General features: G+C 32.9%; 1 protein-coding gene across 1 annotated transcript; it reads left to right on the top strand.

Annotated features, from left to right (window-relative positions):
• On the top strand, window positions 1–23,773 carry Smp_135420 (hypothetical protein; the record flags this gene model as incomplete). The annotated part of the gene is made up of 12 exons (XM_018789702.1): window positions 1–38; window positions 1,590–1,631; window positions 2,728–2,776; window positions 3,834–3,879; window positions 5,410–6,679; window positions 8,838–9,138; window positions 9,860–11,236; window positions 13,629–13,825; window positions 15,427–15,667; window positions 16,991–17,533; window positions 20,085–21,866; window positions 23,075–23,773. The coding sequence occupies 12 exons, from the start codon at window positions 1–3 to the stop codon at window positions 23,771–23,773; spliced, it is 6,585 nt and encodes a 2,194-aa protein (XP_018655118.1).
• Between the last annotated feature and the right edge of the window lie 750 nt (window positions 23,774–24,523).

Here is a 24,523-nt window from a genome sequence, read left to right as displayed (position 1 = left end):
ATGCACAGTAGCTATATTGATTATTGGACACATGTAAAGTATGTTTATTGGTTTAATTATATTTGGGAGATGTTTCAGTATGAAGAGATAGAATAATGTAATACCAATCCTTTTCAGTTTAACTGTAATCATTTAAGTTACTACAACACGTAGGGCTTTAAGAACAAAACCATACTATAGTGTTATTACAAATATATTTGAAAAAAAATTTATTTCGAACTATTGTCAGCTGAAAAATCCATAGGAGATGTTTTAGCCCTCTCTGGAGAGTGTGCTGTATGTTCGTACGACCTCGTGAAAGATCCAGCTTAGAAAACCCATATTCTGCTACACGTATGATAACAAATCAGCACTAGATTTTCAACGTCATCCAATACATAGCAAAGTCCAACCTCTTAGCTATTTTATAAGCGTGGACCCGTTTTGCATCCGACCTGATTAACTCAACGATTCACATCTCTCAAAACTTTCAAGAAAATAATCTTGTAGATTGTGTTTAGAATGAAAAGACATTGATCAACTGAAGTCCAGTTGACTGTTATTATTCTTGGTTGTGCAATATGTCTCGTTTTTGCAAATTAAGGTTACTTAAAGAGATCAGATCGAATTACCTAATTATATTTTACTGTTCCAGTAACATCATGATATCAATTATTAATTACTTACGAAAAAGAGCACATCAAAGCAGTACTAAGCTGGGTGAAATACTGAATACTAAACGAGTGTATTTAACGAAAGTTTGAGAAAGTAACAGATGAATTAAACAAACGAACGTTGTCCGAATATATAAAGTATTGACGATTAATAGTTCCATATTATCCTAAAAATAAAAACACAATTATATGAACGAAGAATATTCTTTTCAATGATTTCTCATCAGGTTCTACAATTATAAATTAATAATCCATATAAAATTGGCCGAGTTTAAGGCAGGGTATCCTGCCTAATAATTGTAGAACCTGATGAGAAATTATTGAAAAGAATATTCTTCGTTCATATAATTGTGTTTTAATATAATGGGAATTTTCCAGCGATAAAAATAAAATTACGGCCTTTATCGAATGTTGCAGTACAATTTGTATACATCTTTATATTTTGCTTTAACAAGTATATGCATCATTGACGGCTGTTAACCTGGATTTCTTACGTGATATATAGTGACATATTGAAAAAGTTCTGTCATACGGTAACCTAATAAATTTCATTTATTGAAAACGATATTCGCAACCTTAGGTCCAAGTTTAACTTTCCTTCGAATTTGATTTTTAATTACCAACTGATCTCGGACGAAGAACTATTGAAAATAAGAAAGTAGCTTTTTTGAAACTTGGAACTCTTCATCCGTTAGTGACCTCAGTGACATCCTGGGTTGGACAGAGAACATTCACGTCTGGAGCCAAGTGTAGAATCATTGATCCAACCCACATTGGTTCAAATTTCCAGTTATTATGGACTTTGAACAAACAATAGCTTCATAGAACTGCTGAAATAACATTAATTCAAGTTCAACAATAACATTTTATTCTAATCGTCTGAAATTTGAGCATAATCTTCCAGACAAAAACCTATGTAATTCACTTTTATTTTAGATCGGTCCCACCACAACCCGCGGTTCATATCTCGGAACCTCCGTAAGTTGTTACTTCCAGTTATCTATGCATGTATAAATATCGTAAATAATTAAATTTATAGTATGATTCTGTAAGTAAGTGTTTCCATCCAGTATAACGTTACTTAATTGTTTGAACCACTTTTTTAAAATGAAAGGTTAGTAGGTAAATAATTTGAGGTAGTATCGTCTAGCAGTCACTGCTTATTGCGGTGTGATTGGTAGTTACACTCAGTAGCCAAATATCATGACCTTAAGTGTTAGCCGACTGGTGTAAATACCTCAGATTATCTAGTTTTTCCATTTTTTTTTAGTAAATTGTAGTTTTAGCTAATACGTGTGTTTTCTGTAACTTAGTTCATATTATCATACTGACCTTTGTCATTATCTAACTAGTTACTTTCTCTTTTGGTATTTTGTGTTGTCCTGTGTTCCCAGTGCTGTAGTTACAACAAATATAAACAGCATTGTTTGTTTCACATCTTTGACTTCTAGGAATATAAAGCTCTCTTGTCAAGAACTGTCTTATCCTTTTATATACTGAATTTTTGTTATGTAGCAGAAGCAACTGGTAAGCTAGAATAAAGAGGAGGAACTTTGTTGCATATTTTATCAGATAGAAGAAAGATAATTCACTGTTGTTGCTCAAAAATAGACTCAGTGCTCTAGATGAAATAATTGGTCATCTGCCTTTGAATTTCGGACGCGATTCCGTAGAAATCGTTTTCTTTCCTCAATCACATTAATTTATTGTAGGCCATATTTCCTAAGTTTGGTGTCCCTCTTTCAAATGGTATCGATGTTTTCATTTATCTGTTTTTCTTTCACATCCAAAATGTATTTTGTCTGTGAGATATAGGTTAGACGAAAGAATTCATCTATGATATTTTTGAGTCAGTACTTAAAGAAATCCTTTCGCCGTAAAGTAGTCTTAACACTGAACTTTATTGATTGTGGTTAGTTTACTAAACTTCATTAGGTTAAAATTATAATTCATAACAACTAAAAGCTTTGGTTTAAAGACCGGTGATTATTAGATATCTATCCTTCATTTTGCCTGAATTTCATTTGAAACTAAAGTCATCAACTGAGTGATTCTTCCTTTATTTTTGTTCTAGAGATATACTAAGAGGTACAGAACTGCGTTGTACTTATTCTGGTTCACCGGTAAGTGTAAAAGTTACTTGAAAATTTTTTAATGAGCGTTAAGTAGATTTAGAAATATACTTAAACGTCATCCGTTGTAAGATGATGCACTTGTTTGATAAACCCCTTGTAATCGGCGAAATAAGAATATCTAGGTATGTTCAGAAAGTACTATTGTATTCATTAGTGCAGTAGCTCTTAAAGAAAAGAGGAAACCATGAACGTTCAATTTAGTTTCATCAACTAAGTTAATGAATAAAAAGATAAAATTGCGATATGACTGCTGTTCGGCCCACTCCTGGTTATTTTTTTGAACACGACAAACTTGATTATGTTGATAAAAGCTTTGTCTTTTACCGAAAATGTAAAGACCATACATTTGTCGTTTGGGATGAGAACTTTGATAAACTTAACGTTCCACATTCATTCATCATTTTTCATCTAACCCTGGGATTTATGGCTGAAAGGGGATTTGTCTCAAATATCTCATTTCCCAAAGAGCTTCTTATAAGGTATGAGGTGACGATTCCCTAAAAAACATTCGGTTACAGGAAGTAAATATGAACTGACCAGCTAACAGACTTCTGGGTGTCAATGAAAAGAAAAAGGATTTTATTAACTTACTGTTATCAGATATGAGCCATCCATGATAACAGAAGGCGATAATGAAGAAGCCGTTTCTTTTAGATAAAACTAAATGGAAGCATATATATATATATACATGAAATTAAGCCTTATTTTGAACATCTTTCATGCTTTTGTCGATTAAGATAGCTGCTTCCAGCTAGTTTTTTCAGAGAAACTAACTTCATTATCACCTTTTACACTACAGATAGTTTAGATTTGATAAGGAATGCACAGGTTGACAGTAAATCCCATAAAAATGAAGTCTCTTCTCTGAATTCTAAGCTTTTATATATTTTTGATGAAAATTATTTGATTATTGAAATGGACAATAGCTTGATATTATATGTATAGTCTACTATTATCAATTCATAATTTATTTTGCTATATTTTTGTTCAATGATCAAGGTGAAAACGTTTGATAGATGAATATTATCCTATTTTTCATCCTTAGGTATTAAATGATTTTGCTGCAGAGTTATCGACCTCTCAACAACCAAGTAATAAAAAGTTTTGATAATTACTATTATTAATTAACAACTTTGTTGATAAACTGAGTTAAAAAAAGTGCTAATCCATTTACGATTTTAAGTTGTCAGAGTTATAATCTATTATATAGTTGGAATATTCACCATGTTACAAGCTTTGAGGTGTTTGTTTACAGCTAAAAACGCCTAAAACCAAAATCCAAAAGAAACGTTTTTTCAGTTTAATGTTTACAACTTGCAAATATCCGTTGACTAATACGTTTTGTAGTGGGACACGTACTAAATTTGAATTATTTTTTCCAAAGTGTAACAGCCAGAACCTTTCAACTTTAACTAACTTGTGTTATCCATTAGTAAAAAACATAGTTAACAATCATTTATTGTCTAAATAGCTATCGAGTGCTGTGTAGTGACTTTTCTAACAGGCTCAACTCGTAAAAATATGGTAGACAGTTGTAACTTACTTGGATAATTTTCAGTTTATTACAAGCAAGGGCATGATAGTGACAAATTAACTAATGCTGTAAGTTATGAATTAATCTGACCCGCTGGTTCAATTATAGCATGTTCATCAAAAGACTGGTATTCTCAGTTCGGACCAAGAAGATGTAAGTATTCTATACTTAAATTAAACCTATTAATGCTCTCTCATTGTAAATTAATGCTGGTTAATTCAAATACCGTTTCTTTCAGTAACATCCAGTGAAACTTAAGGTCAAACGTTTCAAGTAAAAGCGATGACATTTTATCATTGACGTATACCTTGTCCTCATAGTCCAACAATCATAAAATGATCGTATTGGTGTTATTTTTTGATGCTGCGCTTTGGATGTCCAATATCTAAGTATTCACTTAAGGAATTTCTTCTTAACATTGTTATTTATTTTCCTCTTGAGCTTAATAAAGAGCTTCTAATTAATAAGTACTTTTAGATTTCCCAAAAGCAGTTGATTTCACGTTTTGTTTTTTATCTCTTTTAATGACACAAAACAACATGTCTATTTTGTGTTGTGATGATAAACTATACAATGAGAAATTACAGAAACTTAATTGTGATGTTACTTGCCAATCTCGGGTGGTTTAATAAGAAATTTTTCAAGGTATAAAATATCACTATATGGGTTACAACCTAACTACTCAAATGAAACAACTTTTAGAGAATTGAAATAATCCATTCGACTGGATAAATTGTTGCTTAGTAAATTAAAAATGTTCAATAGTTGTTTATATCATATTTTTTCTTAGGTTTATTGACTATCAGTTTGCCTTCTGCATCCAGAAACTTCTATTGGTTTCAAATGAGTTCCCCTAATTTAGCACACTTTGAAGGCTATAAATATTTCCCAAACCTCATTCAAATTTTGGTTTGGTTTTGCTTGACATCTTGTTATCTTATCAGGCGCCGTTTGAAATGTGGTGTGATAAGTTATTTCTGGAAGATTCAATAACGGATTTTGTTTGTAAATTTCTTCTTATATAAGCTTAATTAAATGTTTTGTCAATATTTTCCAAAATTATTTGAGTTCATTCATTACTTCCTAGGTCAGCAATATACTAAGTATGATATGGAACCAGTCAATGATGAATCGCAAAGAACACAACCAAATAATGAGGATCCACAACACATAGGTGGACTAATTAATCCTTGCAAATCAATGGATCCGTTTAAAATTGAGTCGAACACTACAGCCCTGACTAGTGATAACAAGATTTTCAGGATTAATCCTTCTCCAAGAAGACCTAGTGAAGCTACTTGCATGGTTTCATGTAATTCGAACTTCATCCAGAATACTTTTGTTAATAAAATAACGACTACAAACGCAGATTTTAAAGAACAAAATGCAGATAGTGAGTCCGGAACTCTTGTTGGTCACTGGAGTCTTAAAAGTGGTGCTGGAACGTTGGACTCTCAACTCTTAAACAAAGGCTGTGTGACATGTCTTCCTGGACGTGAATGTCTAAAGCCAACTGGATGGTTCCTTTCCAAAAGTGGAGGAGCAAACATAAATTCTGCGGTATCAAAAGAATCGAAAACCACTTTCAATGATCCACCGTCTTCTATAACTGGTGTTTCTTCAGCACCTCTTATAAATAAAGAAACGCAGAATAATCATGAAGATTCCTCTTTTGTCCAAAATAAACAACATAACACAAGTGAAATAACTGAAGAACATAAAATTACTAGAAGTCATCGTTCACATAAACATCGTCAAACAAAACGTCATCATCAAGAACAAATCAAACCAAACATAGCTCTTACAAGTGAGATGACAAACAGACATGAGAATACAAACTACTGTGAACCTCTAAGTCCACTTCACTTATCAGCAGTGAACGCTGTATTAGGTAAAAAAGAGGTATGTCCTGAACAATCATCTCCTTCATCTCTAGCCTCCTCAGATAGCTCTTCTGAACATGTGTTAGTTTCCCCAAGAGCATCATTTTCCTCTTCCTCTTCAAGTTGTACAGCTAGTATTAAGAAAATTGATCTTGTTCATGCTGCACAACATCAATCATGCAGTTCATCAACTTCAAGTAGTTCAAGTAATTCTATCACGCAAGCTGATTTCGAAGCAAACGAAGCTAGAAAAACGTCATTTGGTTTCGCAGCCTCTCTATGTACTTCTGCTAACAACGTTACTTTTAAAAGTCCATCAAAGTCAAATACACGTGGATTAAGTTCAAGTTCAGGTCCTACATTCCCAAGCGGTCGAAAATTGTGGCATGAGTTAATTCATTCAAATAGTGGTGGAATTCTACCATTACTCAGCGGGTTAAGCCAACGACATTACAGACCTCAGTCTCAAATGAAGTAATTTCTAAAATCTATGTGATTTAATCGTAATAACCGTTCAGTCTAAGTATGACTAAAGAAAAAATTTATTTGGTTAAGCTGTCGATTCTTTAACAAAACGTTTTATTTACTCCTACTAAACTCTTGAAATTAAGTTGTTCTCACTAAAGTTTGTTAGTATTTGGTAGTGAAATTTATCTTCAAAAAATGTTCTAGATAATACTTATTACCAACTTAATCATCACAGCAAACAAAACTTAAGCAGCTTAGTTCTAATGGTCACATTGATCAACTCTAATGGGAAGCTCAACAAATGAAAATGTATGACAGAAAAGACTAGATGAAGATGCAGTTATTCCAAACCAAGGTCAAAAATTAATAAGTAATATTATGTTCTTAACTATACGATTATCGCGAAATACGATTGTCAATTTAGATATGCTGACTTATACGACCAACTAATGACTCATACACCATAACTAGCAGCCCAGAGTTCTTATTGGTCCTTTTTCGGCTAGCCCTGACTGTTAACCCCAGAACGCCAATCTCAGCCTCCGCGATACAAATCGTATATTTCAAACATACTGGGTTTGTATACAAACAAATCAGACAAAATCACACCATAAAATAGAAAATAACATCTATACAAGATCAGGCCGAAAGTGGCTGTCATTGTGTGGAACTGTTAATAAAAAACTGGGAATATCTCAAGAATAGTAGATCGTGTGATAGTAGTCAATAGGTCAAATTAAAGCTTATAATGAAGGGAATATGAACATACATATAATATAAGTACTTAATGATTATACAACAAGAATATACGTGTAATATTAGTCCATAAGTAATTTCTAACGGTTATCACTCATTTATTCTTGTCTGGATAAAACAAGTATACGTTAGCGACATCAGTTGAGTAATATCCTGACTGACATCTTTGAATTTTAATTAATATTCCTCAGAACCTCAGTCACTATAGCATATCACCATTAAATTCAGACGGTATATTTATGTCTAAAACAATTGGCTATTCCTTATGACCTTCCTGTTTTTTCTCCTTATAACAACTGTGTATGAATATTACATGCAACAATACATTATTATCTACTTTGTACACGACTATAGGCAGCTGGATAAATTTCATACACAAGTAACCAATCCTCCTTCAACATTTCTCCTGGCAAAAATACAATTTAAATGTTTTTAGAAATTTTGTTAGAGATTTAAAAGAGTGAATTTTATTAACACTTTATTTAACAAGAGAATGTGTTTTAACCCTCTAAGTCAATCAGAGATTCTGAAGTAAGAAAAGTCACTTCTAATTCTGTTTAACTAATTCTTATTTTGTTTGAACACTTATTTTCACTTTCGAAACAAATGTTGGTTTTTCACTATGCTCTTCAAATGTTTCATTAGTACTTGTACTCAGGTTTATATCCACGATAGTAAGCTAAGGACTGGTTATAAAATAAATGGTCGTCCATTACTTTCCTCCTCATTAGCTATCGAAGGTATAAATCGTTTACATCTATTGTCAAACAATCCGGCTGATAGCAATCGATATATGAAAATCAAGCAGATGTATAAACTTTATAAGTATTTTGGTATTACAATATTTTTTGATCTCCGTCAGCTAACCGAATTTATCTTTAGTCTAAAATTAACCCACTCATCGTCATACTTAAAGGTTCTAGGTTCAACTCCTTTCAAGGTCACGGATGTGTACCGTTATGAAGTATTGGACTTGGTGGAAACAATCCCCTCATGTCCCCTGGTGTCCCGATAATTATCCAGCTGAAGTCAGTTTTTTCATCGCAAACTGACATCAAATATTCAGATGATGAAAGATATAACTTAGGTTTGAGAACTTTATTCCAGGAAACTAATTAAAATGGTTGTGTAAACCGGAACTTGTAGGGCGTCGAAGTTGATAAAGTAGGAAATATTAGATAAAGGTCATATTTTTATATTTAACATCTTCAAAGTGATCATTAATATTTTACATATTACCTTTTATAATAGCTGTTCTACGTATACTTTCTGCTGGGAGTATTTTCGAAACTTTGTCTTAAAATGTATACAAAATAAATTCAACTCTTGATATTAATAAAATGGTTACCTAGTATGTTTTATTTCACGAATTTCAAATTGCAAAACTTATGAACTCATTTATTTCTAGACGATTTCAAGCCTCAACTTCAATAGTTCCGGAAGCCAATGTTCAGAAGCCTGATTTCGAAGCTGTAACTACTAGATATATACAAAACCGTCATAATTCTAAAAGAACAGTTGATGGATTATCATCACATATCCATAAATCAAGTACACAGTTAAGTTCATCAAATAATCCTCTTCAGGAGTTTCAACGTTGGTTTTCATCTGCCAAACATCGCATTCCGTTTGGATGGGCAAGCAATTCTACTAGTCGAGGAACTTCAATGAATATTTCAGCTCCTCTTCCTTATCAAACATCTGGAAATGTAGGTTAATTAGCAGAATATGATTATTTTTCATTATGATGTGAAATCCAACTGTAATAATTAGAATTCTTAATGAAAGCTTCGCAGCAAATCAATAAATAAAAGTTTAATGAGAAGATTAAATGTGAACCGTCCCATTTTGTGTTGTATCTCTCACCCAATAGTGGCACATTTTTGAGATATCAGTCCTATTTTATTGCAACTTTAATATGTAATTTTGAAGTATTAATAGGGATTATGAACATATAGACGGGTAATAAAAGAAGTTTACGAGAGTTGAGTCAAAACTAACTTCTCAAATTGTAGTGCACTCGTATCTTCAGTAGCGTTGAATCTATAGGCTAGTACATCACGTTGTTACACCAAACTTACCTGTCTTCCTTGGTTAACAAATTATTTGGTTCCCATCATTAAACACTGGAAATTAAAATCAACAGTTTACTTCAACGACCTACCTGTCAAATCTAAACTAACATGTTATATTACAGAAGTCCATTGAGAAAAATAATAGTAATTCACAGAATTACCCAAATTTAAAACAAGATTTTTGATGAAATCTTTGTGCTTCTCATAGCAGTCGGTTAGTTCAAATTGTTTTATTTCATAAAATAAGTAAATGTTCAACGTACTTATCAATTCTGTAATTAATACATATGATAAGAAGCTTTGCAAATTTCTTCAACAAAAAATGAATGCATCTATTGTTCTTGTATTCCTTTAGTGCTATGAAAGTCACGTTACTAGATCTGAAAAGGAAAAGTGCTTAGGCGTTACGTCTAACCCTGTATCATCCACAGCACATCAAAATATTAGTAACCAGTCGACATCAAAAACTGGACGTCTTGAACGATCTGCTAGTGAATCCTATTCACGTTCAGTCAGTTCTAGCTTGAATAACTCCAGGACTATTGTTCTGGTGAATTTGGAACAATCTAGTATGGATGATGCAAATTCACAAAAACTAAAATTTTCAACAAAGGATTCAAATAGTACATCTGCAAATGAGACTAAGATATTGACACCAACAATTCATTTACTACCACCCAGTCCTACAAGACCATCATTTAAGATTAACGGCAATAAACAAATGAATGTTGTTAAAGGTGATTTACATGATAGTAATGTTCTTTTAAAATTATGTCCCAATGTCGATTCAAATCCAGAATCAAATAACAATCAGAAAAAACATCCTGAAGGTAATGAGATGTATAGTAAGTCTAACGTGAATAAAGTTAATTTGGTTTCTGAACCGAAAAGTAATTTTTTGTCCAACTTACAACCGAGGAATTTTACGAGGCCGTTAAATCAATCAACACAACAAGAACAGGGGAACTTTCGTACTTCTTCCTCTTCATCCTGGCGGCTATTTCCCTGTCCCCTTACACTAAACGAAGCTAATCGTTTGGCTGTCACTCCACCACGAAAGTTTGTTAATTCCGTATCAGATAACTGTTGCTCATCACCTACCGAACTACATTCTAATAGACCTATGTATAATGTGTCAGGATATCAACACTCAAATTTCAATCACGGTCCACGCGTTAATCTTGATATATCTCCTACAAAAATTACTGAAGCTACATTTAGAGAAGAGATGGATGGAAAGCGACAAATCATAAAAAATACCTTGAATGATAATATGTGCCAGAGACACTTTTCCAGGACACCAACTACACCAGTCAGTCGACCTAATCTCTTATGGAGGGAAGCATCTGACCAATCATGCGATCATGGAAGTTCTCGAGAAATACCTCACTCATTACGTCAACAAGATGAATGTAATAACGATCGACAAACTAACGTGGATGTGAATGGATCAGTAAGTAGCCCAACAAACAATAATAGGGAAGGTAGCTCAGTAATTAATACTTGGTCTTCTAATAATCAACTGAAAAGTAAATCTGTGGTTGATGATGAAAACTGCATACTTGATACTATGGAAAATAGTCAAGAACTCGAAAATAAACCGTCAAGCAACACGTTATTAACAACATCTAGCTCATCAGATCAGTGTAGTATACCACGTCCATCATCTGGCACCATGCATCTACTTACAAACTCTGATATTCATCAATTATTGAGTTTAACTAATTTAAAGGTAAGTATACTCTTAATGACTAGAATAATGTAGTTATATTTGGATTTTTAACGAGGATTGTCAAGATAAGGTTTTTGACGTGTGATGAGAAAAATAAACCTGAACTAAAATCACTGGGACTGATGACTATTGTCTCACGCTAATAAAAGGTTATTAATTGATACAACAAAGTATTTTTCTTAAAATAACACAAGCATGTTAACCGTAGATATATATAAAGTCCATCTAGAAATTATTGACATAAAAAACTACTATTTATACATAATGGTTAGGGGATTGTCAAAAATTTCGCTACATTTTACGACAGTGGTGTGAACATACTTCTGATTAAGAACCAAAATTATAAATTTCGCTGTAGACTTCTCTGTGTGTGAATTGCTTGTATTCATATGAAATAAATTATTATGTGGCCTAAAACCGAGCTCTCAGTTGTTGGTTGAGAATCGCTTGTGTGTTTATAACGTGATTCAGACTGTATTAGTGTATCGTTTGAGTATCCAGTCTAGCCCATCATTATTTTGAATATCATCCAAAGATCAATTCCATTACTATATTTTTCCGTTATAACGCAACTTCAGCTTATTTACATCAAAGTGATGAAGAAAACGCTTATCAATGCAATTTGTTGTAAATAAATTATTCATAATTCATATCCATCACTGTTAACTACATGATAATATACTGAATAGCGAGTTTTAGTGAAAAAGGAGATTAGAGATTCGTCAATTAATTTAACCATATGTTTATATACGACTCAAACCTAGAATCCATCATTTCAAATGCCAAAACATTGTTCACTACTTAGCCAATGAGTCATGAAGTTTACTAGTTTGATCAATTTTTATTATATTTATCATAGACTGTTAGAGTTCGAATCTTACCATGGTTTACACCCAGGACTGAATCTATTAGTTTTGTTTTACGTCTTGCTAGCCAACAAGTACGAAATGAGGCAAAACGAAAGATCTCAGTTCTTCTGTAAACTATCATACATAACATAGTCAGTTTGTAAAAGCAGATAACACCCAAGAATCCCTATCCCAACAGAGATAAATTATTTCAATCCTGGATACTAATAACTAAGATATACAAACACTTACAACCGATAATGTTACTTCTGTAGTTAATTATCAATCGATTTAGTTAGTTATGAAGTTTCCCTATGAAATAGGTCAGTGGTAAAATATATCAATAAATAAACCATATTCTGAAAATAATTACAAAAGTGATACCGGTATGTGGGTACGATGACGTTGATACATTAAAATATGTAACATGTATAGGACAAAGATAGAAGGATAAATTGTTTGAAAATACGTGGATCGTAAATTATTTTGAGAGGTTATTTGTAACAAGTATTATCGCAATGTGATGCAGCGGCTGGGAACCATTATTTTCTTAGTAGAATGACTGGAACACCATTTTGTAAATTGATTCAAAGAGTAATTCCATTGTCGCATTGGGCAATTACAATAATCTACTACTGGCGACGAAAAGAGTAAAAAAGATAGCACAGCACAACATCAGCAAAAAGTAACGTGATAGGTCTTTCTTTATATATAAGCTACATTGTTTCATGACATACTGATTGGGATAGATTCCACTTAAACTAATCAAATTAATTAAGGACAGAAAAATATCAGCAAGAAAGGAAGATTGATAAGTTTACTTATTAATAAAAGTAATCAAACGTTCAGTATCCCTATGAATTTATTAGTATAGTGAGACTGTCACTGATGTAAGCATTTCCAAGGCAGTATCATGCGAGAGGTAATCGTTGATGTAGTGTAAAAATCTATGCTAAGGATTTTGTTTCACGGACAGATTGTAGCAAAATTATTCAACTTTCAAAAATTGTTAGCAAAATAATTTATGTAGATTGTGTATTTAAAATGAGAAAACATTACTTTTAATAAAGTTTCAAATCCTGTTCTTGGTACTGGATCGCATAAATAGACGTAAAAGTTTATTTAGTATGTTGAAGAAAAAGATTAGAATAAGTCTATCTCCGCTTTAACAAATGAGCATTCATATCCAGGAATATAGAGTGTAAAGCGCCGCCTGACGAGTTCCAACCGAAGTTTAATCTTAATGCTAACACTTCTCAGAATCAACATACAGTATTCTAGGAGTGGTCTGACCCATACTTTGTAAACTAAAATATGTTAGTCCTTTTCATAGAGGTTACCTAGTATATAACCCATAAGTTGGAGAGATTTACAAATCTTCATTAAAATCTGCTCTGTGAAGTACAGATTTTTAAAATATTTGATCTATGGATGTTATACATACTCCACAGCATTTCTTAATATACTTCTAGCTTTCTTTTGTATATTATATTTCCTTCAAATGTCATGTTCAATCTCGATTTCCTCATTTTAAATTGAATCAGGAAACTGAACTTGCTCATCGTTTGCTTGCTGAATATCGTCAAGCTTTACTTCAGCAACAGTGTTTACACACAAATAGTGTTAGTACACCTAATTTGAGTGCAAGTCAAGAGTTACAAGTGTTGTCTTCGTCAATTGTAGCAGAAGATATGGAAGGTCAGGAAGATCAGATAAATACTTCGGCTCCAGAAAAATCCAGGTTTGGTTTTTCTATTAAACTTTTTACCATTTTGAAAGAAACAGCTTAAAGACTTATTTTCAATAGCTACTAAGTGGAAATATGTTTGTGTACTGTTCATGTCAAATTTCCATTATGATTTCGAGTGCTTCAGGAGGTGTGTTTATTGGTCCATTTTTTTACTCATTCCTGATTTGTCTGATGAAAGTACTAACTCCTTCTAATGTTGTTAATGGAATATCATTTATAAGGAGGTTTGTGTGCTGCTTTGATGTCCCTTAGGCTTAGAAGTACTATTTTGTTCAGGGGTTCTTTCAAGGGCTCTACCCACCTATTATACTGTTTACAATTCTAAATGGTTGGTTTTCCTTCTCTGCCACTGACTGACTGGCTTGGTCTTCTTTATTTCCCTACAAGTTTCTTGTTCTCATATTTTCTTCTCTTGCAGCTTTTTCTTCTGTAATTGCCAAACTTACATATTTCCAATTGTCAGCTCTAATGCTCTTCTTCACACGTTTATTTACTTCCGTATACTCAGCCTGTGCCCTGACCTTCCTTACTTTAGTTTAATTGTTGTGAACTGCTTTCTTCCTAGTTTTCCTTTATTGAATATTATCCTGGTTGTTTGTAGCGATCCATTCTTTTATCTAGCTCTTGTTATGACCTAGACATTTTAGCGTTGCTTGTCCAATTGTCCAATACTTTTCCCTATCTTCAGTTTTACCCTGGCGACCACCAGGTGATAATCTGAAGTTATATCAGCTCCACTCTTTGTTCTTATGTTTTCTATGAACCATCCGAATTTCCGATTCAAGCATACGTGATGGATCGGGTGAAAACCATGTAGCTTTGTGTATTCGTTTACCAGGGAATGCCATGTTTTCTGTGACCATGGTGTTAAAATTAAACAGATCTACCGATCTCTCACCGTTCTCATTCCTTTATCTCAGTTCATATCACCTCATGACGTATTCATACCTTGTTTTATCTATCCCTACCTTGACGTTTAAGTCCTCCATCAGGACAACCAGGTATTTTCTTAGGCATTTCTCTACGAAGGACACCAGCCTCTCATAAAGTTGATCTTTATGATTTTCACTACCACTGTTAGTGTGAGCGTGGCACTAGAATACATTTATGTAGTTTTTTCCTGCCTTATTTTGGGGTAGGTTTACTAACATTTAATTAACAATTCTGTTTTACTCAAGCTAGGGACTGACAGTAAACCGAGAAGAGGCTTCAGGCGTGTTAGGAAATAGAATAACCAAATGAAAAATGTCACCGTCTTCAAATCCACACTAACGATGTTGTCTTGTTTGGGAATATTAACACCCGTCAGAAAAAGTGTCAATTACAAGGAAGCATTAAAAGGCAATCTTACACAATGTTGTAACATTGTCTATATGTACATATGAAGTTATCAAAGAGTAATATTACTCTGTTTTAAAGAGTTATACAAAGCAAAATAAAATTGTTTCTTCACACCCTTATTGTATTGCTTATAAATAAGCAGAAATTCGATACTTTAATTTTAACGAAAGTTACTCAGTGAACTTATTTGCTTCTAGCAAAATATAATTGCTATGTACTAATATTTTATAATGTGTTCCACTTTTATACAGATACAAAACTTCTAAAAAACAGTTTGATGGGTCCAGGCAAACTTCAAAAAAGAGTCACGAAACAAATCATATTTCTTCTAATTCAGTGCGCAATCCATCTGAAGTATCGCATAGCAACCAAACGGCCTCGAGATTAAAAGTTCGATGTAATCGTAATATTGACATTCAGTCAATCGATTCACCTGATTATGTAAATGCAGCCGCATTTAGAAACGATAGACGTCACACAAATGATAGACCGGTATGTGTTTTAATAATTTATAGCTGTTACAAATGATTAATAGTTATCTAAAAGGCAGAAAGATTATGTCTGTTATAAATAATAATACTTTTTATTTGGCTAAACTACTGGAAACTCATTGAATAGCTCCAAAGTAGTATATCACAATTACAGACATTACTGTGCCATACTTGAATCCTTACTCAACAATAGGATCGATTGTCAATTTATAAAATTATATAGTTCGCCGTTCAGAAATACGATGTGCAATATTACATATATGACTTATACCTATAACCACGACCCCACCTTCTATGAAATCCAAATAATTCGACTGTTGAGTTGAACGAATAACATCTAAACCACTGAATCGAAATCCAATAGTTTCTGTTTTTAGTTTCAGTTAATTTATAGTATTAGGCAATAACTATCCAATGGTACAGATGGGCATCTATCTCACTCCTGACATGAATAAACTCCAGCAATCATAAATTCTCACTAAAACTACATAAATTCACCTCGAAGCTAGCCATTAACCATCACCAAATTACTGTTTGGTTGCGGATACTTTCTTTTGTCTTTATAATCTACAAATATTTGTTAGCACCTGTTGAAGACATTCTATATAATTAAATCATAGAAAGATCGCTACATCCACAAAAAATATTTGTTAAAAAACCCAAGAGTAAATATTCCACTTTTCGGGAATCGCAAAATTACGAAGCCATTACAAATGCAAACAATAGACGTTTGTTAGTGCTTTTAAATGTCAGAAAGATCGGTAATATAATGACTACTCGAGTCAGGCAGTAAGTCAAATAAATTTGCAAAATAATAATTTTGGTTAAATTAGGATAAAAGTAATAGTAATATAATTAAAAACTATATCAAACTCCCGATCGAAGATTATTTAAATAAACTTTTCATGTGCAGAAAGAAACTAAACCCAAGTAGATGAAATTCGATTTCTGAAAAAGTAGAAGGAAAGAGGACATGTACATTAGTTTAGTGGCTTAATTTATAACTAAAACGAGTATTGGATTCAGAAATGAAGGTAAAGTTTTTAAGCGAACTCTGGCCCTTTGTGTCAAATCAATATTACTATCGCCATCTAAAAGGTCTAGAATTAGGATTGATTTTTTCAGGTTATTTTTAATATAATAGATTTAGAAAAATGAGTAGTTATTTTTGGTCTAATGGCCTGTTCAACATAAACCAGTTAAGATCAAAGTGCTTACATTTAATTCTAGTTTGGTTTAATCTTGATCTATTTTTCTATACTAATATTGTAATCATTACAATTCTCCTCGCTACCACCCCATTTTTAATATATTATTTATTTAGCTAAGTTTAGCAAGTTCGACAGATATTGACTCGAATGCAACATTTCGTGTACTGTCAAGTTTTGAAATGCGTACAAGCAGTGGTGGTAACTATTCCACTGGTAATCTTATACTTACAAATTGTAGTATAGGAAGTGAAGAAGCAACTATGGGTTTATCAGTAGATCTAACAAATCCTGATAGCCAACCTGGTGAAGAATATATGACAAGTCATTCATCTAATAAATCTTGGGATCAAGAACAAAGGTTAATAACAGAAGAAAATCACCTTGAAGACCATAAAGATAACAACTCCAATACACAAGTTTGTCCACTGGAGGATTCAACTTGTACAGACGTAGATAAATTGAATACTTGTGGTCAACCTCCTGATTTATGCATGACACAAAAGGGAACTTTATTTTCAATTAAAGAATGTTTAAATAAACCACGTTTTAAAGTTCAGTGTAATCATCTTAACTCTATAAGTTCACAAAGACGTCATGTTATCGGAGAGTATGAAAATCTCGAAGCGATTTCTTGTGAAAAGAACAATAAAAATTATGTAGGTTATTTTCAAATTTTTTGGTTACATTACTTACACTCTAGATTTGTAAAGAGAAGCCATAGTTTTCCGAGAAATTTTTATCATACACGCTAAAAAAGTTCTAAATTTCATGTTTTCTCAATTAGTATATATTTCTATAGACAGTGAAGACCATGTTCAGGAAGTTTTTAGTTCTTATCTTGTAATCCAAGTTCTGTTTTGCTTTTATTTCTTTTGGAGACAATTGAATGACTACGGAATTCATTTTTGAATATTCACCTCCCTACTAATAGGTTTTTTGTTAGTAGGAAGACAAAACTGAAGAATGTAAGACATGGCATAAATTTTAAATAAGCACAGGTTGATATATCTAACATTGGAATAGTGAGACAGGAAGTTACCAGGAAGAGAAAAATGAGTAGAAAACCAAGCCTTATGAATACAGATAGAAAAAAGTGAAAAATTATGGGACACGATATTTTCGAAATTTAAAAGAAGATTAAAAATGGACGTATCTCAATCATTTTGACTAATTTTGAGCTACACTGGATAAAATCTGCAAACATAGGGTACAGGCATATTGTGAATAGTAACTAGGAATTCTGTACGTTCAAACACAAAACAAATCAATATTCAATTATTTTATTGATGGAAATCACGTGTCGATTTGGTACTCATTTCTCTTTTCCTAGTTCACTTTGACCCTAACTGGTATATAGCATCGAGACCACTGGTGACTTATTAGGCATAACACATATCTCAGTTATTTTTTTTATAGTGAAAGTGTACAACCTCTCCAATAGATTTGTCATTTCTACCAGAAAATCTACCTATAATATCATAATCAGTAAATTAGTTACCCTCCTAGACATAACCAACTCTTCGACTGTTTTCGATTAAGTAATACAAACCGATGCATTTTCGTCACGTTTAAAGTCCATGTGTCTTAGTCTTAAAGTCATATTGAGTGAACCACTGAGGATTATACTTGCTCTGTTACAGGTAGTAAATAGTCTTGTGTGAATCATACCGTTAGTCAACAATTCACAAAAGTGGATAAAAAATACCTAGAAGCATATCTCTTCAGTAAATTAAACGATAGGCAAAATGCCTACATTATCCTTGAATAATTAGATGTGTAGATATTTAAGGTTCATATGTTTACTGATCGTAAAGAATATCTAATTATATCAAAGGTTACTTGATAAACTCCTTCCATTCAAATGCTAGTGTTGATGGTAGTAAAGCATTATAGTTTGTAATGTTTTCTAACCCACCAAACGTTTTATCAAACAAACCAACATAAGTAATCACCGACAGCATGAGATTGTGGATTTTGTTAACTTTTTTCAAAATGATGAACGGACTTAAGTTAGACAAGCATTGAAAAATTTGAAGGATTAAACGACCGTTTCTAGTACGTGACTCCTCAACATGAGAGTTTACAACCAATGCTAGGACAACAAGACCGTTCATTGCTTCCAGATTTTTAATGGTTGCCTAGATCGGTTCGTGATTTCGATAAAACCTAACACTCTCCACAACTTAATACTGACAGTTATCATGTGCTCACTAGTGACTAGCTTCCAGAGTAAATTTTAGGTTTTCTAGTGAGAAGTCGTGATCAGCGGAGTACAACCGTGTTAAGTGTGAGAAGGGTATCCACCAAAAATAATGGAAGAGTGTCATGTGATATCATGAAATGACTAAAATTAGACTTGCAGACTATTGGATGATGGCTCAGTTGTCTAGAGGTTATGCGTTTGCGGACGTGACGTAAGGCACAATACTTGATCCCAGTTTGCAGGTTCCTAGATTCTCACTGCATACCCAACAGAAACGACTACCCAGTGCTCCCAAGTTTTAAATGGTTGTCTAACTTAACTCAGTCCATGATTCCAGTAACACTATAATAATATCTACTTCCGCAACGTTTAAAGCTATAATACCACATCTCTATAAACTTTTTTTTGTTTAAAGTACAGAAGGCAATCATGACCATAAATAGTTAAATGGCTACAAAAATACACCAAAATCAAGGTTTTATTTCATTTCAGTTACAGTAATGAAACGTTTTTAAGACAAATCTTCTGAAGAATATTTCAAACCAGCAACATGTGGGGCTATTTACCTTAGGATACCTGTTTATTAAAATCGAACGCCACCCCATATTTTTTCCATATGTATTTGGAAACATTTTTAATTGTTTGTTTTTAAACAGTATTTGGAAAAAGGTCTTGTCTTTCATTTCTTATTTAACGAATACATTACTTATCTTAGCAACAAAATACAACCGTGTATGACCTGCTAACACTAAATACTCGTGGTTTTTGTTAAAATATGTAGTACAGAAAGAATTCAACTATATTTAGTGTGCAATCAGAAGAATTCGAAGCAGAAAGGTATTTATGTATAACTTTTTTTGAACTGTTGATATCAAACAGTTAATTTTAACTCCATTTGAAAATGTTTGAAGCCTTGGATGTTATCAATGTTTAAAGGTTATTTTTTTATTGAACTTGTCTATTTTGGACCCTTGACCCTTTAGTTATCACTTTTTCCCCTACAGTTACCAGATCAACTGTGCAGATCTACACATGAACATCATGATGGTAATCACTTCATATCACATGATTCTCAACCACAAAGGACATCGAGCAAAAATGTGATTTCATCTTGTAATACTCCTCCAGAATCGTTAACGATATTGACCCACTCAGGTGAATCTACATCTCCTTCACCATCAACTTATTCAGAATCGTCCTCTACGCTATCTTCATCTTCACCTTATTCAGATTTAGGATGTATCGATACAATTCAAAGAGTTTCATTACGAAAACATTCAGCTGGTAAAACATCCTTCAACGCAAGAAACGAGGTACAACATTCTTCACCATGGCGTCGATTATGCTACTTAGAAGGAGGAACAAAATTTAAAAGAAACCACAGAAAAGATGTGCAATATTACGACATGTTTTCAACTGTTATTACTCCTTGCGGTAAAAAACGCATTAAATATTGCAATTGTAGCTGTCATAAATCTGTTGAACACCTTAAAACCACCAAACCTAACTCATCTAGAACAGAAACCAAGGATTTAAGTCTGATAGATGTATCAAATCCTTCTGGATATAGACGTATAAAACAGAAAGCTCACTCCTTTGAACCGTTTTCCAAAATTATTAATGCTAAGCCATCCGAACATCATTATACTTCTGTTTGTTTTGGAGATGCCAGTAAAGGTGTAGTTCCCAGTGAAAGTGCCTCAAGTAATATTCAAGAATATCAACGGAAGCATATCAAATCATTGAACCGCAAGTCACATCATATTATCTCGTCAAACATACCAATCAGCGTAAATCGTATTAATTACCCATCCTGTTGTTATTGTGAACAAATAGATTACCATTCACATAATGATGTGAGCAATTCTATGAATACATCACCAACAGGTAGTCCTTGTCTATCATCCGCATCCTCTTACTCATTCTCTACTTCTTCCTTAGATGTTCAACCAGTGTTCGATTGTCCACATCACTTTCATATACCCAGCTATACATCTGTTGTAATAGGACATAAAAGTGGACGCAATCATCGAAGTGGTAGTTTAGAGCCCAGTAGCATTATTCATCGATCTATACCTCGTAAACCAAAACCGAAAAACTTTACTAAGTCTTCGAGGAGGCGACTATCTGTAAAAAAAGAATATCACAATGGTAACAGTCAAAGTACAAACTCAGTCGGTTTAAATTATTCAGAAAATTACAAACGTGAACATTGCAGTTGTTGTGAATTCCATGAGTCCCCTACAAAACGGGATTTGCTAGAACAATATAACCGAAATAACAATAATAGTAGTAACACTAACAGTATTAGTAATAATAAGACCATCAATAATAAGTCAATGAATTTATTTTTTCGTTTACCGTTTACAAACGGTTATCATGATAATGATTCATCCATTTATTCAAGACATTTGGAGCATGATTTAAAAAATGATGAGAAACCGCCTATAAATGTAAAACGAAAATTTAATGGAATGAATAATGGTAATAATATCAATTGTCAGCATACACACCGAGGCGAATATTACTCTACAAATGAGAATTTAACCGATACACCATTTGTTCAAAAAGGTATAAACAATAATGATGATACTGTTGCTACTACTACTACTACTACCATTACTAATAGTAATAATAACTGTAATACCTATTCGTATAATCATCAAAACAGATCGATACAAAACTTCGAAAATGAAGGCTCTTTTAAACCACCGAGGCCAAAAGATTTGAAGGTTTTTTCACGAAATCGAAATTTCAGTCCTGTTGACCTCACAAAATATCGATCAGTAAGTGATTGTAACTTAATATCAAGCGGTGGATAATTTGGTTAGACAGTTATTTTTTAAAATTAATTGTCGATCAGTGAGTCACAAAAATTAGACATGGTAACCATGATAATCTTACTCTGTCTCGTTATAAAACTATTGACGGCTATGTGATTTTTCGACAACTGGTATTCATAATAAATTTATATATTTTACGATGATTTATTGATGACTAGTCATTTTGTGTTTTGTACTTGATATTTGAATGAGATTAGTAGTTAGAACTCAGGAAAAGTAGTCTACATTGGTAATCACTTTATATAAGCTCAAATTGAACACTTCAACATGTACTTATAAATTCAAATGCTCTTATGTAACCAGTTCCATGGTCTCTGATCAAATCCTTTCAGAAAAAGAAGTGATATAATCTATAAACAGCACATGAGTTGATTTACGAGTTAAACTTCTCGACACAAATAAAGGTAGCACTAAGCTGAATAAATATAAACAGTAAAAGGAGAGTCAGACTAGTCGTAGTTTCATGTGTGTCTTGTTAATTGAAGTTAGCAGGTTTAAAACCTCTCTCAGCTAGCTTATAGCTGTTCACATTTAATCGTTTCATAGTTTTAATGCTAACAGAAGAGAACATCGCGACGATAACAAGTTAAAGATCAAAAAGCCTCAATTTCAAAACAAACATTTAGATGGTAATTATGAATTCACCAATTACAACAAAATAAGCAGTTTATAAATATCGAATGAGACCGCAGACCCTGAGTTTGATTTCCAGTTGCGGGTCGTGGGTTTCCACTTCTGAGAAGTCCCATACTTCGAGGAAGTGACCATCCAAAAATCCAGCTTTTCAACAGTTGCCTAACTTAAATCAGTTCGTAATCTCAACAAAATTTGTAATAATTAGATTAAATTATAGCCATTTATTTTCAGTTGTATTCTTCTTATAATATTCTGATCATATGAATGATAATATTACGAGTTCAATAGACAATAATAAAGTTTAATATTTACAACACATCTGACCTCATACCCCTGTACTATTAGTTACAGGCACAAGGTATACACAATATGCTGAGTCAATGGAAAAAAAATTGTTAAATGAGTTATATTGATACTTCGTTGCTGAATCTCCTATTTCATAGATATGACTAATATTTTTGACAGCTTGAATAACTACATAATCTTTTATCCATATAATATGTTTACCTTTGTAGTCTTCCGGTAAAAAGATTTCATTTTTCAAAAAGAAAATTCCAAGTGAGTCGCAGATTATGGCACATGATCAACTTCAGGAAATGAATAAGTCCACGGAAAAAGAAGCCATTCAGTGTAGTTGGACAGAAAAAGGTAACTTACCTACACCCAATGCATCAATCCACACACCTCTTCCTTCACCTGATTTACTTTGTAGACCTAATGAGAAACACAATGGTTATGCTGTAGGAAGTTTTCGACCATCCAAAGTATCAGATTACCGTCGTGAAAATTCGATGAAGTTAGATGACTCTGCATTTTCGAACAAATTACGTTATCACGAGTGTTACCAAGAACATGAAAGCCATAGAAAAGTCGGACCTAAGTTTAGTCCAGTAAGTGGACGCTGTCAATTAGAAGAACATCGAGAAGCGTGCCAGAACACTTTTGTCAAGCCACACAGAGAATCCATAAAGCCTTTAGCTAAAACAATAAAACAGAAATTATCTCCAACGAATGACTTATCGCCAACACCTGGATTAGTTTACACAGGATCGGTAGTGTTTAGTCCAACACAACAGTCAGACCTCAACACTATCAACAGTAATCACACGTCAGTCGTTAATGAAAAATCAAAAGCTTATGAGCGTCAATCAGAACCAAGGAATATTCCAATTATACGCAATGGTTCTATGGAACCAGAGAATTGCCAGCAATGACGATGAAATTTCTTCAGAAAATATATCTACAATACCATTGATAGGGACAGATCATAGTCGCATTTAAAATGACATTAAGTTGGAAGAACACAGTCATCTACCGTTACATGATTTCTAAGTAAGGAGTGAATGTATATTTTACCTTGATAATTTTGGTGCTAACTTGATAAACATGTGCTATTTTCAGCTCTTGCGATGTTACTATCACGATTATCAATACAAGAATCTTTTTTTTTCTGTGCGACAGCATCTCTAAGTAATTGTCATGTTTTCAGAGAATAACCACCTAATCATCTTTTCACCATGGACAACATAAGGAAATAGGAATTTAATTGTCATTGGTTACGGAATTCAATTCAGTAGTATCAGGGAAACTTCTCACCCATTCCACAATAACACTTTGATATTCGTTATACTATTTAGTTCTGACTATCAGTTTGCAAACAGCTGATGACAGTCCTTGAGATGAAATGGATGTACATTGTTCTGTCTTGTTCTTCGTGCTGATCAGATGATTGAAAAACTTGACCCAATATAAATGATAAAACATATGATATTTAATAACGTATTATGAAACAAATTTTTTTGTCCGAACATTATAAGTAGTAATAATAAGGAAATCGTATTTGCGACTAAAATTATGGATAACTCCAACATTTTCCTCGACAGTGTGGTCGAATTATTTAGTTTAAAATGTGACATTGTGATATGCTAGGAAATGTATGTAGAAGTGTCCAAATATGGCGTGAA

This window comes from Schistosoma mansoni, chromosome W (assembly GCF_000237925.1).
Source record: "Schistosoma mansoni strain Puerto Rico chromosome W, complete genome".
In the NCBI taxonomy this organism is placed as follows: Eukaryota; Metazoa; Platyhelminthes; class Trematoda; order Strigeidida; family Schistosomatidae; genus Schistosoma; species Schistosoma mansoni.
Note: the sequence above shows the minus strand (reverse complement) of the source record. Positions and strands in the feature narration are given on the sequence as shown.